Here is a 17199-nt window from a genome sequence, read left to right as displayed (position 1 = left end):
GCACTTTGAAATTTCAAAAGCGTTTGTTCAATGGGTTGTTCATAAAAACGAATCATTTGAGCAAGCTATTTTTGAATTTCGTGTAACTCGAAGACCATCAACGTCCCTTCGAGTATCAATGTTCCTCATGTTTCTTGTCAATGTGGCTATGATTTTCGAATATTTCCCAGTCTCTAGAATAGTTCAAAAGTCTTCTGTGTCGGTGGGTTTTTTCTTACAAGAATTGTCAATCAACAGAGAAAATGAGTGTTCAGGGGTTCTTCTTGTGTTGCGGGTTACTTATCAGTGTCGTTTCTGCAAGTCAAGGACCGAAATCTGGATCTTTGAATAGTTTCAGTGAGTGGCCCGTTTTGTTTTCATACCACCAATTACCATAATTACAGATTATCAATTGCTATCTCTCCTATTACTCGGTGCGCTCATTGAAATACTCCACCAACTTCTTCCATTTCTGATCTTCCATCTGAGATGTTGCCCATTAGAATCTGATCCAACTCCACCAATGTTTCCATCACCAAGTGACCAATTTAGTTTGGACACAGAGAGATCGAAGTAAGAATTAGTTTGAGAACATAGAAATAATTATAGATTTTCAGATGTAACGCAGCGTTGGATTCTGCAAGAGCCGAGTCGATGAGAAGTCCAAGAATCGCAAATTTCGATATGTGTTTGGTGAGGTTTTAAAAGGAAACTAGTCACAGTGATTTATAAAATAAGACGCATCTGCCTATTTCAGGCTGAAGTGAAATACACCATGTCCACTTTCAATGAAGTGTTGAACTTACACTCTTCTGCGGAATGGAGAAGGTAATTCGCCTATTTCCAGTATTGAGTCGGCTTTTACTTTTTCAGAAAACTATGGCACAATGCATACCGTCGATTCGAAATCCTTGCTTTCATAATTTTACAAATTATCAATTTCGTTTTGTTCTCCTCATTTTGTCAGTAAACTCGTTTGTCATTATCAAAATATTCATTTAAAAACTAAAAAAAGAAGACATGGATCAGTGCATACAGACACAAAAAAGAACGATGAGATCAATTCATTTGAATTCTTGTTGTTTTGAACATTCAATTCTAATCGAGTGAAAAATGATGAGAGTGAGAAGAGAGAGAGAGGTTTGGAACTGGAACAAATAAAAAGAGAAAGGAAAATCAAAACAAGGTGAGAAAGGGATGAAAAGTGGGTGTCCGTCTTCAGAAGAGCTCGTGAGGGGGGAGAAAAGGAACATTTGGAAACAAAAATCACAGAGACAAGGACAAACATCGGGGAAGAAGAGAAGAAAACAAGAAGGAAAAACGGTTGTCGGTGAGAGAGAAGGTTGTACCCGTTACACATTGCACCAAAAACAGAAAAAAAAATGAGTTAGTAAATAGGGAATTAATTGGGGGGACGGACTGGAGGAAAAGACAAAAAGTGGTAATGTGCGACGACGTAGAAGAAGCAGGTATCACCGGCACCCGCATGAATCAACCCGCATGTCGGCATACTCTCTTATCACTATTCTGAAAATAGATGATTCATGAGATTTAGTTTCCCTGGATTCCATTGAACTTACACTTTATCTACATCCATGTAGAGAATCGAAAGAGGGCTCGTTTCAGTAGGCACACAGCATGGTGGTGGTACCTTGAAAGAAAAGAAATGAATACGTTCCGAATATATAAAAACTCACTTCATCAGGTTTTAAAGAGTGTAAAAGTGATTGAATAATAGCGTGGTTAGTTGCATTCAAATGAGCTGGCATTGGATTTGGACAGGAACCTTGGCACTGATACGCATCGTAGCCCTCTGTAATTTGACACGTTTCTCTCAATTTCAAAAGTTCAGTTTGCGTTTTTTTCTCGAAAATATTTTTTCCAGAAAATGTTGCGGATACTCACTTGGTGCCATAATCCAGTCTTGCCAGCCCAGATCGTCAAAATCCACATAGAGATCTGTTCTTCGGCAGAGGTTACTCTCCGCCTCATTATTATGATGTTTTCTACCCTGAAATTCAGAATGTAGAATGAATATTTCTGATAAACTGTGTTACCTTCTTTCGATTTTTTCGTTCGCTGTTGCCTGTTTGTGCACTCCGTTTCCGCCTTACACTTGACGGTTCGGACAGGTCACTGAACACAATAAGCGGCGCACTCCGAGCTCTTGCGTATGGTAATGAACTCAGTGAGCTGCTCTGTGTCTCTTCAATCTCCACATCTTCCGGCAATTCGACAAAGAAACTGATACGGTCTGTCCGTCTTGAGAACGCAGCGGTCACATCGAAATCAATCCAATCGGTTAGATTATCGACGGATCGAGATTCGATTTGAAACCGATCGTTGTTCTGAAAGTTTTTGTTTCAATGCTAATGTTTTCAAGTCAAAGACTAACCATATCATCTTCGAAGAAATAAATAGAAAAATTGCCGGACCTCCTCGCTTTGTTGTTGCGTCGTAAACGAAGCTGGAAGTCATAGAGTCAGTTACTGTCAGAATAGACAACGAAAAACTCACTTTTAAAATTGCCTTATGGACTTCTTCATTGTGGGCGTTTCGTGCTGCCAATGAAAGGTTATAAGACAAAATGAATCCATCGTTATCTTCAATGATCTCCTGAAAAATAATCTTGATTACTTTAAAGGTTCAAACAGAATGACTACCTTCGGATAATAATGTCTGACCCAGTCGACATCATTTTCATCATCATAAATGTCCCACATATGCTGTGGAACATCTATACTCGGTCCAGTCTGAACTGGAACGTGCTCGAGTCCAAGTTTACGAAGCATACCGCGTCGTAAACTGTGTGACTCTGCTCGATTCATCTGTTGATTGTGATTTTCAGCAGTTACAGACATGATGATTGGAGTGAAGGAGAGGAGGAGGAGGTGGAGAATGGCGGACAGTTGGAAGCGGAGAACAAGTGATTTTGTGCTTGAAATCGTTGTAGTTGTCCGCACAGAGTCGTTCATAGTTGAGTTGGGCGCATCAGGCAGCCACTGGACATATCGTAGGGGATGTTGAAACAGTACGGACAAAGGGAAAGGGGAACAGGGGACAAGGACTTCTATATTGGCTCGCCGATGACGACTCTCCTCTTGTTTAGCGCATAATCAGGCTGAAAATAGTTGGATATAGAATAGAGATGTTACGGATGAATCAACGAGAGATTAAGAAATGATCAGGAACATCTTGAAACTGGGATTTTTATTCGAGAGGCTTTACAAATCTCATTGTACTGGAAAACGCAAAAAATGATTATACCTTATTTTATTGAATGATCAGAGAAAAGAACCCTGCTCACAGGGACGGAAGTGATACAGCAGAGCAATGAAACACAAAACAGAAAAGGGCAAAACGGAACAACCAGTTCAGAAATCCAAAAAAAGAAATGTTGCAAAAAGTGTGCAACGGACAGATTTCTGAAATGTGTCGTCTACTTGTCACCCATATAAGAAGCCGAAGCATCTGCCGGAAAAGGAAATATGAATGTGACGATTGAGTGGGAGGAACAGGAACACCCACAGCATTTCATTTCAAGTGGGTGTGAAAAACAATAGCTCCAAAAGAAGAGAAGGCAACAATGAAAAAGATTGAAAGAGTAAAAAAGAGAATCGAATTTCTGTGAGAAATGGTTGGGAGGAAAGGGCGAGGAATCATTCAGAAATTGGCTATTATTTTGAGTTGGTAAAGCGACAGAGTGACTCTTGTCTATTTTGGGAACAGGCGTTTTTTGTTGGCAAGAGAATTGGAAAATCGCAACAATTTTTGGGGAGGCACAAAGACGAGGGGCGGTGCGGCGCCAAAGAAGAGAAGGCGTTTTTGGTTATGATAAGTTTTGCCTCTGCTCTCCTCAACCCGAGTAAAAAAGTTCCAGAGCACTAATGATGAATTGCACCCGGGGGATCGTGCAAGGTTGCTCTCGTCGGCACTTCGAGCTATGGGAAAGAAGCTTCGAAGAGTTGCAGATTTGGTTGGTAAACATTTGCAACGAGACTCAATACCAAAAAAAGTATGGTCAAAACGAGGGAGTAGCCAATAGAAAAAAGAAGAACTGAAGGAGGATTCCGTGAACGGAGCTCGGTAAAAAAGAGGCTGAATAAAAACTAGGAATGGAATGGAATGTGAAACTTTCGAGTAAAAGAAGAACGAGAAGCTCATCATCACATGAGTGTCAACCGGTTGGTCTTCACAGGACAGCAAGAAGTTGCTTCTTCTTCTCTTCTTCAAGAATGTTTTCTTCTCACTCCGACCCTGATATGATATTCGATACGAAGATGGCGGCGACTTCAAAGCTGCTCAGATATATGTGTAGAGCCTGATAGTTTTCAGATGCTTGCGCCTTTCGAATACAAATATCCTTGGATCTCAGTACCTGGTTCCGTGCCGACGTCAACTTTATTTGGAACGTTTTGAAGATCAGGTTTGTGTTTTTCATAAGTTAAGTTTTGAACAATTCTTTTATTTTAAACGTATGTAACTAATCGAAATTTTCCTAACTACGGAGTTACTCACAATAGCTGCGCCTCTGTTTCTATGTCTGAGTCTCTGATCTCTCTCTCTAAAATCAATATCATCATTGGAGCGAGATCCCAGATATCTTTACCCAAATTCTGTTTTGATTCGAATCTGATCTATCCGACCCCTAACTAAACAGTCTAAACTCATCCGAACAATGTTCATTTTTACAACAAAAAGTGACGATGTTCATCGGGAAAAAAGTAAACAAACAGTCATGATATATCCATCACTAAATCTCTACTTGCTCACGTCTTTTTCGACAATTTCTCTCAAATTACTTCTAGTGTCTCAGCTGGCCGAAAATCGAAAACACGACACAAAACGTCACTGAAGGTCTTCGGACGTCTCTCTCAAAAAAGGTCGTAAGGATAGGTTACTGTAAATGGGATTCGAAGGTTTCGGAAACGACACTCTGGCGCCATTTCGAGGGAAAAGAGTACTGTAGAAAATGAAGACGTAGTGGAAAAGGTCAATATGTGTATAGCGAGGGATATGAATTGAATAGATGTATAATTAGAATCTGAAGGAGAGACTCGAAACATAAGAAAAGAAAAAGAACGGGATCTATTTGATTAGAGATAATTGAGTTAAGAAGTAGGTCAACTATTTTTAATGAGCGAAAAAGAAAAATGAACAGAAGATCGAATTGAAGAAGAAGATGAAGGGATACATTAAAAATACAGTAACGGTTCGATGGGATATGCAAGGTAACAATAACATAAAGTAAGAATAATATGAGCCTTTCAAGGATCGGAATATAAATTTTCAGAATGAAACTAATGAAAAGTTGACATTTATTTCAAAAGAAGACTCAACGAATCCCAAAAAAGTATCAGTGCACCGTATTCTCCCATAAAAAAACCTTCTAAATGTCACACCAGTGACGAGTTTTTATAGTGTTGCACTTTACTTGTTTAGCACCGCCCTTTTTGGGGTTTTTATTCATTATGTTCCGAAAAAAGTAGAAAATGAGCTGTACGAAATTGGAAAAAAGGCCTAATTCCGCCTCCGATCGAGGACTCTATCCTCCCACAGATGGGTCTCCTTTCGAGATACACAAAGTTTTTGCAATTGTTTGGAGGCGGTTCCGAAACAAATTGAAATTGAATCAAGGCACTCCCCCAACTACTTTCACTTTGCTTTGAAACTAACACAAAAAAGTGACGTGAGATTAGAATAAACGAAGTATAGTTTTTTTGTTTCGGAAAGGACAGATGTGCCATCCCACTTTTTATACTTGTTCGCATTTTTTGTGCATTTGCTATGCATGTCAGACGATTGACGTATGCCACAAAAACTTCTGGTAATTTGATATCAATCCGACAATAAACGAAGAGCAACGAGGTCATGGGAGACGGATAATAATGAAGGGGACAATAAGAAAAGAGATTTTAGAGAGTTGTACCGGAATTCAAATTTCAAAAAACACGCGTCAGAATGATGAGACAAAGAAAAAGAAGAGAGAGAAGAAGCTAAGTTTAGAAGTGAGTGGGTCTGGAAGAATGAGCTATGACGGCATGTAGATCAAGAGACAATTTATTTTTAGAATTATGAAGACTATTTATAGAATGAATATTGAAGACTGCTAAGAGAGTACAGTGTACTTTTCAAAATTCTTCCAGTAGCACAACTAGAAAAAAAACTGTAAACAAGATGCTGATGGATTACATCTACTAGTAGTATTAAGCTCACGGATTGAGTATGTTCTAATTCAGAGAACTCAAATTAAGGAAAAAGTTACAAACGAGAGAAATGAGAGAAAAGAAACAAAGAAAACAGACCAACGAGTCGTGGTCGTGGCGAACAGATTTGTGTACACGAGAAAGGGAAAACAACATTTCAAAAAAGAAGCATACTGTTTGAGTCTCCAGAAGTTTTCAGACAATCCTCCCGAAATAGACAGATCGATTCGAACTTGTGCATGTGTTTGCAATGTGCTTCCGATCACCACAGATCCATCTTCATCAGACACATTTGGTCGTGATTTCCGGGATCAGAGAGCGCCAAAAAAAGCAAAAAGGGAAAAGAAACACATGCGTTTGGGATAATAAATCGATCCGAAGAGGGGTGTTCCACTAGATTAGATGATCGGAGAAAAAAGAGTTGGGACTCCGGTCGTTTCTCATGATAGATGCTTAGATGCGACAGAGACATAAGAAAATGGATACACAAACAAAAACGTGGTTGTCTTGTTCATGTCGAATGGAGCCACGGACGACTCGAGCATTGTCACATGGTGGTTTTGGTGGGAGAAGAAGGTCTGGACAGGCATTGTTCGGAAAAATGGAGACAAAAAGGTCAAATGAGTCATAATACCACTTTGGGTGCAGGTGGAACAGATGTCGGCTTATGTGACTTCGACTTGACTACTCATATTTTGTACGAAGATGGAAAATTACACATGTGGAAGGTTTCGAAACATATACAGATAGTTTCCAAGAGTTACAGTATCTGGGAGTGGGGGAGGAGTCCAGACGAACATCTGTGGCATGAATGAACATCTGTCGCCATTAGGAAACCAATGATGGGTGTTCTCTACCACGCAGAAAAAAATGGCAGCAAAATACGAAGACGGTAACCTCTTGAACTTTTGCTCGATGCTCACTAAACTTGAAATCGATCAGTTTCTGAGATACTGAGATTGATATCTCTGTCCTCTAGGAGCACCACGTGTTCAACAAGTTTTGAGAACATGGAGGATCAAGGAACCGAAATTCTGTAGTCTGTGCTACAAAAGTCTAGAAGTTTCTCTCTTGATGAAGTCTTGCTAAGTGAAAAAGTGGGGAAAATCAACACTCGAAAAATCTAGAAACAATCTTAGAAACTGTCAACAAATTGCAACAAATGATGATGATTGTCTTACTGTAACACCCCTATCTGTCTTCGCACACATCCCATTGTAATCGCAATGAAAAATGACCTATACCAGAAAGTGTAAGACGACACATCGTAAAGTGAAATTTTGAACTCTTCATTTTATCAAAAATTGAGATTTGATATCAATCGAGTGATAAAAATCGGCGGCGGTGGTGCCCTAGGGTGAGAAAAAGAGATGGAGACGGCCGACTTGAGGGCGGCTCGGCTTGAACGATAGGAATATCACGGAAAACGGGAGAGGATGAAGAAGAGCCCGCCAGATTCGCCGTTTGATTAATGTTGCTGAATGTGGCCCCAACAGTCGCGCCCGATGCTTTTTCTTTTCTTTTTCTCTTACTTCTCTTTCGCTTCTTGCTTTTCCTCCCGACTGCATCGTCGTTGTGTCGTCGTCGTCGTCTTGTTTCTCCGACAAAAATAGTGTATAAGATAAAGAGGCTTTTTGAATGAACCTGTGTACTTGGTGGAGCACCGTAGGAAACGGATTTGATGGGAGAGGAAAACGCGAAAAACGCAACAGGTTGGGAAACGAAGCATAGATCGGACGCGGTGCAAACTTCGTTGCGTTGATCGAATCTTCTTCCACTGCTGCTCTGTTTCTGCTCTCCCCGACTAATAATTCATTTTGCAACCCCTTCTTCTGGACACGTGTCGGAGGTAGTGTCCTCTTCAATGGCTCCAGTGCCGTCATTTGTGACGAAACAAGAAGGAGGAGAAGGGTCATCTCGAAGATATCAGAAAGCGATCCAATTGGCACCGAGCCAATCGAAAAGTCACGTGACTAATAGAGTGATGATTCCAGTAGCTTCTAGAAGTTCAAAATTCTGCTGGAAGTTCTGATGGAGGAGCTACAGAAGGTATGAATAGAACCTCCTAGAAATGTAGTGATTCTAGAAGAATCTTCTGAAATTCTAGACGTCAACAAAACAAAACTCAATCGGCAAAAAGAAACAATTTCGGTGAAAACGTGCGAGTTTCAAGGAAAAAGTGGCTCCTAGTAGAATTGTCCTCGATGTTTTTAAGTGCCGCAAACCGTCCTCCCCGCCTACGAAAAACTGCTTGGAATGTCTCAAAAATGTGTCAAAATTTCTGCAGAAACAAGCAAAAGTAGCCACAATTTTAAAATGGTTTTGCAGAAAAGAGCCGATGCGTACAGTACAATTCAGAATTTTCTAAATTTCGACTTTATTGAGGTGCCATTCGAAAGAATACTGTAGATTCCAGTTATAACGGTAACCATTACATTTTGTTATGGTGGTGGTCGAACGCACCGTGAAATTATTACACAAATACTCAGACACATGACATCAATCCAAAGAAGAGGCAAGTAGATAAGAAACTATTCAGAAATGAGCGAATCCATGCCGGAGGAAAAAAGGATAGTAAATTAGTGTGAGACTTTCGAAACGGTCCATTGAGTACAAAAGAGACAATGAAAGAGAAAGGCGGCATGGGTAATAAACACGAAAAAGGAACATGAGAACATAAAAAGGCGGTTCATCTCTTTGTCATCACTTAATTGAAAAGTTATGATGTACGCGGAACGAGGCGACAAAAAAGAGAAAATGAGGTATTAACCTAATCTGGATACAGACACCATTATGGCGCCAAGTGCGCGGAAAACCTGGGGATAGATGCGGAAGGTATGAACCAAAAAAGTGAAGAAGGAAGAAAATGAAAAGAAAGAAAATGGCGACGAATTGAGAAGATGGAGGGGGAAAGTTTCTAAAAACAGCAGATGTGTGGTAAGATTGATGATAGGTATATGAGGGGTGTTGTGTCGGGATTGATGAAGAACACAACGTGTATTCCAAAAATAGATGATAGTATCTTGAACCAGGCAACATAATTCATAATAACCTGTTGTTTGAAATATTCGAAATATTCTATTAAAGGGTTTTAGTATTGCTGTGATATGGACTGGTATATGATAGAAAACCAAGATATCTAGACTGACGGCCGAAGATCGAAAGAATTTTGAAATGCTTTCACGTTTATTTTTCATGGTTGTAAATTTAGAAAACGGAATGGAAGATCTAGATCTAAAAATCTGCTGTATCAATTTCAGAGAATCTGACTAGATTTATGTGATCCAAGCTTTCAATTTTTGTCCTGGTAGGCTCAGAGGTCTTTAAATTTACAAACCAATTACATTTCGGCATATATCTCAGCTACACATCGAAAATTGAACGGATGACCTGAAGTTGTTTCAGACAACTTATGTATTGTTTACTTATAGAAGTTCAGCGAACAATACATTCCATAGTTTTTATACTGCAACCCACAAAACATCACTAACTAGATTTATATTTCCAGCCGACCTACTCTTCATATTCACGCAAATGTGCTTTTGTCCCTTGTCGCCTTCAAACAAGCACAAACGGGTTCATACGTATATTCTTTGTATTTACTCTTCAGATGATCTGATTAGCTGATAGGTGCACGGGCACGCCGACGACGAGCAAGAAGATAGAATAAGAGAGAAAACTGGCTGCGAACTGACATACATATGTACAAGTAGGCATTGTTTTTGGCCGCGTGGGAGGAAAGAAACAATGTGAGAAAAAACGAAAAGGAACGATTGTGTTTTAGTTGGATGATAAATGGAGCTCTGCAAAAGAAGGAATGTGCAAAAAAGAGGAAAGAAAGAATGTCTAACTTGGAAGGGTTGAACCGACTTTCTTGCCTGCAGATATCTCTTTTTTTTAATTTATGCGATTGGCTCTGGCCTATTACCACCCATTGCCTGGGGAGAGTCTGTTAACAATAGTTTCAGAAGAAAAGTGGAGTAATGAGGCAATCAATTGAGCCCAAAATGATCTAAAGTTTAAAAGAGAGTTTTAGAAAAATCATGTAATACTACCAAATCTGTCCAGTTCCCTTCTTTTCATGAAACGAATTCAATCTTCATCATTAAGCATGATTCGATAAAATCGGAAACTCTAAAATCAAATAATTAGAAAACGAGAAAATGCGATGATCTGAGTGGTGAAGGCTCATCATCACACTGTAAATTTGCTCTTTCTCATTGTCGTTTCTGTCGAACAATGTTTAACGGACAGCTTATCTGAGTGAGGCTCCGCTCTTCCATCCACTCACAAAAAACGATTTACAGGCGCCAGTATTCTCTCGTTTTTTGTTCTGTTTTTCGTTTTATGACTCCATAAATCTGTTGATTCGAACCGAGAAAAAAGAACAATTATGATTTGTACAGTTTTATTGAGAAAAACTGATATTGACAATTAGATACAAACAAGAAAAAACTAGACGACCGAAACAAAGAAAAACTAGAAATTCGAGAAAGTACCCGGAAGAAAAGTGATGAGCCAAGAGGAGGAAAAAGTGATAAAAGGTCTTGGGACATTCGAAAATAACCGAGATGACAGTGAGAGCAGTGATGTTATTAAAAGAAATACTGAGCAATGTTGTTTTGATTTGTACCGTTTTTAAGGGCACAGGTCCTGAGGGCAGTCTAGAATCTGCCTTAAAGTAAGTAAGAAGATGTACAAGATGACCTAGAATGTACAAAAATTGAATTGAATAACTATAGACTTCGTCTCGTTGACACGTTTCGTTGAATAGTTGGAGGTTCGGATTCGAATGGAGGTGGGGGAGATGAGCTGGATGGGATGTCTGGAGGACCTGATTCGGGTAATCGAGGTGTTTCTTGGGTAGATGAGGAGATTGGAGTTGAAGTATCCGTAGTGGATGTTGGCTGCATTTCTATCACTGTGGCAGCAGGTCTGAAAAATGAATGAAATGATTGTTGATGTTATTGTTGAGGACCTCAATAAAAAAATATGAAACAACGTAGTACGCCCTTAGACTAAGGTAAGGCGTAAACTTCAAAACGAGCTCATGGACCTTGCTAATATCATCAAAAAACTTTACAGAAAAGTTATTTTCAATAAATACTAACCCGATTACAGTATCCTTTGTAGCATCTTCATATGATGGTAATGGTGGGAGTGTTTCTCTTCGTGTTGCTCTAGAAACTGCATACGGAGGTGGTGGTTGAATGCCTGCAGCCACAAATGGTAATATTCTAATATCATCCCTACTTATCGTAGTAGCTCCGGCACCTCCTCGTTCTGAATGTGCAATTTTACATTTGAAAGCAACTAATCAATTACCAATTCCATAAATCTGTGCTGCTCGATTCATTTCTTCTCTTCGCGATGATGTATATTGTGATTGTACCTAGACAATTACGAAATGATTTTTCAAATATTCACAGGAAAAAGTTGATACCTGCATCCGATGCTTCATTAGTAAATACATTGAAACGACGAGTACGACAATCATGACGAGACTGAACACGGTACCCGAGATGTCTCTGCTAAACAGTTCACCGTTCTGAAAACAATATCAACTTTTTTGAATTTGGAAGTTTGAAGTTTTGAAAACACAGAGTGTTACAATTCGGTACGTTCTAAATTTCAAATCAAAACGACTCACCTCAGAACTGGATTGTGGTCCGTACTTCGTGTACCTCGAGTTGGATTTCGTTTTATTTGTATCAATTTCACAATGATACCCAACAAAGTTATGCGGACAACTGCATCTACCTCTGAATTCATGCCCTCCATTCAAACAAACAAGATCTGAACATGTCTCTCCTTGATAAAATGGAAGACAACTACAGTAGTTGTGGCCGTCAATTCCAACTAGCACCTGTCCTTGGTCGCAGAGTTTTTCGCAATATTCTCCAAAATATGGTTGAGGACAAGAGCATCTTCTTCCCATAGATTGACTACGGTATCCACCATTTTGACACGCTGGAAGTTGTCGACAGTGCTGATCCAGCTGTTGTTCTTCCGCATCTGGACATTTGCACTGAACTCCATAACTGATGAATGTGGAGTTGTATAGAGCAGCTGCGGAAAGCAAGAATGTTCCCTGAAAATTATTTTATTCTTGAAAACGGGCTGGTATTTTTATTTACTGTTAAAAAGCTAGATGATTTACTTCCTAGTATTGTGTGATCGGTCAAACAAAAAATCTCATGATACAATGTGTAACATTCATCTCAAAAGGAAAGCCAAAGTTACAAAGATCAATTTCCAGATCAAATGGAAACTAGTACTAATTCAATCAATGCATACCTGGAACACACGACAGTGATCGTCTTGTTCTGTTCCAATGAGTTTCTCATCAACTGCATAATCGGATGCAGTTTCAGTCCAATTGCTCACTAAATGTGGATTCTCTGCAACTGGAGTTCCTCTTCGACAACATGTTATTTTATATGTTCTTGATAACCAAAGAGGTCCGAGGAAGTCAACTCCGTGTTGGGGTTTCGATGGAGGTGTTCGTCTGGTTGGTAGGAGAAATTCAGCTGAAAATATTCCGATTTTTCGGTTTGTAACTACAGTAGGCCCCTTAAATTCCTATGTTTCACTGTATATTTCTTCTTAATAATTCAGATTCTCATTGCCTTGATCAGTCACATGTGAATAATACTGGCCGTTTTCGAATTAAGGGTATTGAATAAAATTCTGCGAAAAAAAAGAAAAAAAGTGTGTCTATCTGCAAGAACTGGTCCTATTGTGCGAATCGCCCTCGGCTTGCCCTCTTTGTGATTGCGTGTCTCTCTCCCGGCGCATCTCGCGATTCGTTGCGCAACCGTGATTCACAAAAAGCAGCAGAATAAGATTAATATCGATGAAGTTTTGATTGAACTACATTCAAAAGAGAATGAATAGAAAAAAACGGTCTTTGATGGTTTGGCGGATGCTAAAGAAACGGCAGAATGGATAGGATACTTATAAAGTTTGTATTCTCTATTCGGATGTTCTGAAATAACGGAAACCAAAAAACTGAAGTATCAAAGTCTTGTAAAAGTTGTGAATCCTAGTAATTCTGGTTAAATTGAGTCCTGGTGACAAAATTTTCAAAACTGGAAGAAGCAAGAAAGTGGATTTAACTTGAAGTTTGTTCTGATCGAAATCTCAAAACGACAGTGCTATCAGTTCAAGAAAAATCACCGGTCTGATCTCAAGATTATTAGTATTGAAACTCGAAAACGCTCAAAAGCCTTTTGCTGACTGTTTCAGAAAAACAAGTAAGACTTTGAATGACCTGCGAGCGTTCAGTGAACTGATTTTATATCTTGACCAGCCTGTCTCCCCCGCCTTCGGCGGTTGAGCCGGCTGGTCTCTCTTCATTCACGTGGTCATTGACTTTCGAATGTGTCCGCATGGCCGAGTGGTCCAAAGCGGCTGTCGCTGTCCGAAGCACGCTAGTTCGGTTTTGCCCACTGGCCCAGTTTCTCTTCTCTTTCCAAAACCGCTGCGGACAGTGCCTCAGACAACGCCGAATTGTCTTTTATATATAATGATTAACAGAGGCTCTAAATAAATCATTACAACTGGGTTCGGCTTAAAGTGCGTAGAAACAGTTCCCAACGTTAGTACTAAATATGCGGATTTCAATTCCAGTTCTGCATATTTCAACTCTAAATCCATTCATTGCTTTCAATTTTCAGATTCCACTTTTCTCTTTCACCTTTATTTTCTGATCAACAACTGGCCAGACAACTAATATAGATATTTTCAACTCACCACTAGTCGCATTTTCAGTTTCAGCTGCTACAATTAAGGTAATCGGGATCAAAGAATAGACGAGCAGCGAGTTGATCATCGAGTCTCACATATGAACAGACTTATTCTCCTTGTTGAATTGAAACCTAGCTGAAAAGACTTACTTTCAGACGAAGGGGAAAAGTGCGAACAAGAAGAAAAGAGGGGCGAAAGGGTGTCAGGCAAACAGTGCTAATAAGCGAAAGTGAACTAGATGATACAAGCTGTAATGAAGGAGAGAGTACAGGAGATGAAGAGACGCAGACAGGGAAGAATGGGCGCGGAAGAGATGAGAGAAAATGTGGTATTGGGTTTCGAGAATGTACTTGTTTTCGAGTCAGTTTGCATTAGGTACAACAGAATGTACAGTTGCTTTCCTGATGGAATTGTATCTAGAAGAGTTAATGGAAAGGCATGGGCGTTTTCACGGTAACCGTGATACAACCAAAAATTTTTTATTCTATTATCTGTAAGTAAAATTTGCGTACTGGGAAATCATCTATAGAATACAGATACGTGAGTCAGAACGAAACCGATTTAGAAGAAAGTGAAAATTTACAAACATCATCTGTGTTCTGCTTCTGACGGCTGATAAGAGAACACAAAAAACATCTTGATAGTTTCACGATACATTGAACTGCCATCAATCAAAACGTTTATCATCTTGTAACTGAATGAGAAAAGAAAGGAAAAGTAAGTCTTGGATAAGTGTAATAAATGACTGAGATAATATGACAAATGTGATAATCATATTTACGAAATGACCATATTCAAAAACACAGATCGTTAGAGGAATCAGAAACGCAGATAGTCAGAGAAGAAGGCAAATCAAAGAGAAAGGACAACGAGTTCTGAAGCACGAAAAGGCGATTTGAAAGCATCATAGACGGGGGTTTAGGCAGGGGCATCGCACCGATGGTTTCGGTTTATTATCGGATTTGGTCACCACCGCCATCGTTCTCGGTCAGTTTTTTTTAAAAGAGCGCTCCACCGGAACGTATTGACACCGGGACTATCTAGATACATTTTTTAGATTTTATTTCTAAAAAATTGTAGGTGAAGGCCATCAGATATATAAAGAATTTTTGAAAATCACTGTGAACTTGTAGGGCAAACATAAAAGGTAGAATGAGGAACAAACAATAAATTGAACAAGTTGAAATGTTAACGGCCGGAACAGAACACATTCTGTTAATGTATGCAGAATAGTTCTAGATCCATGTGACCTTAACCCTTCTCTTTTTTCATATATGAACCGCCGAACCGCTCACCTCGTAATACCGAGACATACTTGAAGGTATATATTAGGGCAGTACATTGGATATATTGAAAACAAATAGTATTAGGTTACATATAGAAGACCCCTCCCCCCTTCATATTCTATATATGAAGGTTTCGTTGTTTCTCAATTGGATACTTTGGGATAAATTAAATGAGCAAATCCTTCTTCCACTTGGAAGTTTTATTTCTGTGAGGCAAAGAAACAGAGCGAGCAAAACCAGATGGAAGCACATGAAAATGAAAAAGTGGGTTTGATGTAGGTGTTTGAGAGGTTTGGAAGCACGGACCACTGGTTCCGAGCTCTTTGTTTCAAATAAAAAGGAGGAGCTCCATTATGTTTGCTCTTTTATGAATTCAACGATGTCAGGTCAATTTTTTTTACGTTTTGCAGCAAGAGCCAAAAATGAATTAATTTTGGGGACTTTAAATCTTCTTCCTTGTCTATTAATCAAATGAAAAAAATTCAGATGATATCATACAACGAAACTACAATAAATTCTTCCATAATTCTTTATATGTTACACTGAACAACGGAAACAATTTCACTTTCTATATTCTAGATGTCTAAGGAAGTCATGGAAACATTGAGGAAGTAGTCAATCATCAGGGCTCCAGAAACAGAAAAATGGAATTAGGTTCTGAGAGCACAAAGAATGAAAAGAGCAAAGGAAAGGAGAAAGGAAAGTCTAGTCTCAAATATCCTGATCCGATCCGGGTGACCATACAGGGTTAGGCATCACACACCCGAACAGGAACATATCCTCGTTCCAAATCTGCCCATTGAGTTTCCAAAAAGATCTTGCCAAATTGAAATGAATAGCTCGCCACTCGGAAGGGCGCGAGAGCCGCTGTTTGCACCTATTGCGCGCATCTTGACGGGCTCCGCGTCGTTTGGGGCGGACTGCTTGGCATGTTCGCTTATGAGTGAGAGAGAGAGAGAGTGAATGGAAATTGTTTCGGGAAGCTCAGCTCATGGAAAAGTGATAAGTGCTTGTGTAGTCCACTCATCTTTTGGTTCCGCTGCCATTAGGTGCCAACTTGTGGGAATAGATAAGAAAAAAGATGAAGAAGAAGTAGGTATTTCGGGATGAAGAGAACAAAACAAAAGGAGGTTTCAGGAAGAAAAAAAGAGGAAGAGACAGGCGGCGCCCAGATTATAATTACATACATATGGCCAGAAAAAGAAGTGAGAGAGAAGAAAAATGTGTTCGTGTTGGTTGGTTGAGGGAAGAGAGGACAGCAAAAAAAAAATAAACATAGTTGTAGTACGTACACAACATAATGAATTGCTTATGTATGACAACTGTGAAAGAGTAGTAAATCAAGTTGCTCAGTATGAGTATGTCCTAGTTCCAGATGTCATCCGATTCACCTTCGCTCCATAGCCCTCAACATTCAATTATCTGGCATCAAAGAGCTAGATGGAGGAGCTAGATACAGTAGCGAGCATAAGTGAGCACCCCTTTACACTTTCATGTGTAACTCAGCTGAATCGTGTCCGTTTTGCATAAACTTTTTTTTGAAAGATAGCTGAAATATCCAGTAGTAAGAACATAAGTTTTTTGAAAAAGTTTTGGTTTTGATTTTTTTCGATAATTGATTTTTCCTGATTGTGATTTAAAAATTCGAAAAAAAACTTTTTATTTTTCTCTTGGAGTTATTCAGTTTTTTATGTCAAAATGATGGAAAATGCTGAAATATGCAAAAAATTATGTTGAATTGACTTCTGAAACCCTGAGCATCGTGCCAGAGCTCCAGAAGTCAAATGTAGTGTCCTCAAGAAAATTATCATAACTCACCAAAAATTGCTTCAAATCAGTCAAAACATGTACCAAAAGATGTGTCTTGAGTTTTTCTACAAATCAACATCAAAAAGTGATAATTTTAGAAAAAATAATTTTTCAAGTTTTTTTCGCGAAAAAATTATTTTATTCCCATTTTTTCTCAATTTTTGATATTT

At 39.2% G+C, this 17199-nt stretch overlaps 3 protein-coding genes across 3 annotated transcripts; 1 reads left to right on the top strand and 2 right to left on the bottom strand.

Annotated features, from left to right (window-relative positions):
* Positions 1-118: 118 nt before the first annotated feature.
* On the top strand, positions 119-811 carry GCK72_017990 (uncharacterized protein; the record flags this gene model as incomplete). The annotated part of the gene is made up of 5 exons (XM_003112520.2): positions 119-202; positions 255-336; positions 384-552; positions 597-672; positions 737-811. The coding sequence occupies 5 exons, from the start codon at positions 119-121 to the stop codon at positions 809-811; spliced, it is 486 nt and encodes a 161-aa protein (XP_003112568.2).
* A 640-nt stretch (positions 812-1451) lies between these two features.
* On the bottom strand, positions 1452-2954 carry GCK72_017989 (uncharacterized protein; the record flags this gene model as incomplete). Its single annotated transcript, XM_003112398.2, has 8 exons — positions 1452-1506; positions 1560-1630; positions 1677-1792; positions 1885-1990; positions 2037-2327; positions 2375-2446; positions 2497-2595; positions 2643-2954. The coding sequence occupies 8 exons, from the start codon at positions 2952-2954 to the stop codon at positions 1452-1454; spliced, it is 1122 nt and encodes a 373-aa protein (XP_003112446.1).
* Positions 2955-10921: 7967 nt separating this feature from the next.
* GCK72_017988 (uncharacterized protein) lies at positions 10922-14019 on the bottom strand (the record flags this gene model as incomplete). Its single annotated transcript, XM_003112774.2, has 7 exons — positions 10922-11120; positions 11297-11468; positions 11511-11577; positions 11629-11733; positions 11836-12276; positions 12483-12715; positions 13941-14019. 7 exons carry the CDS (start codon positions 14017-14019, stop codon positions 10922-10924), a joined length of 1296 nt encoding a protein of 431 aa, XP_003112822.2.
* Positions 14020-17199: the final 3180 nt, after the last annotated feature.

Source organism: Caenorhabditis remanei, chromosome V (assembly GCF_010183535.1).
Source record: "Caenorhabditis remanei strain PX506 chromosome V, whole genome shotgun sequence".
NCBI lineage: Eukaryota > Metazoa > Nematoda > Chromadorea > Rhabditida > Rhabditidae > Caenorhabditis > Caenorhabditis remanei.
The sequence above is the reverse complement of the archived record's forward strand: the minus strand, read 5'-3'. Positions and strand labels throughout refer to the sequence as shown.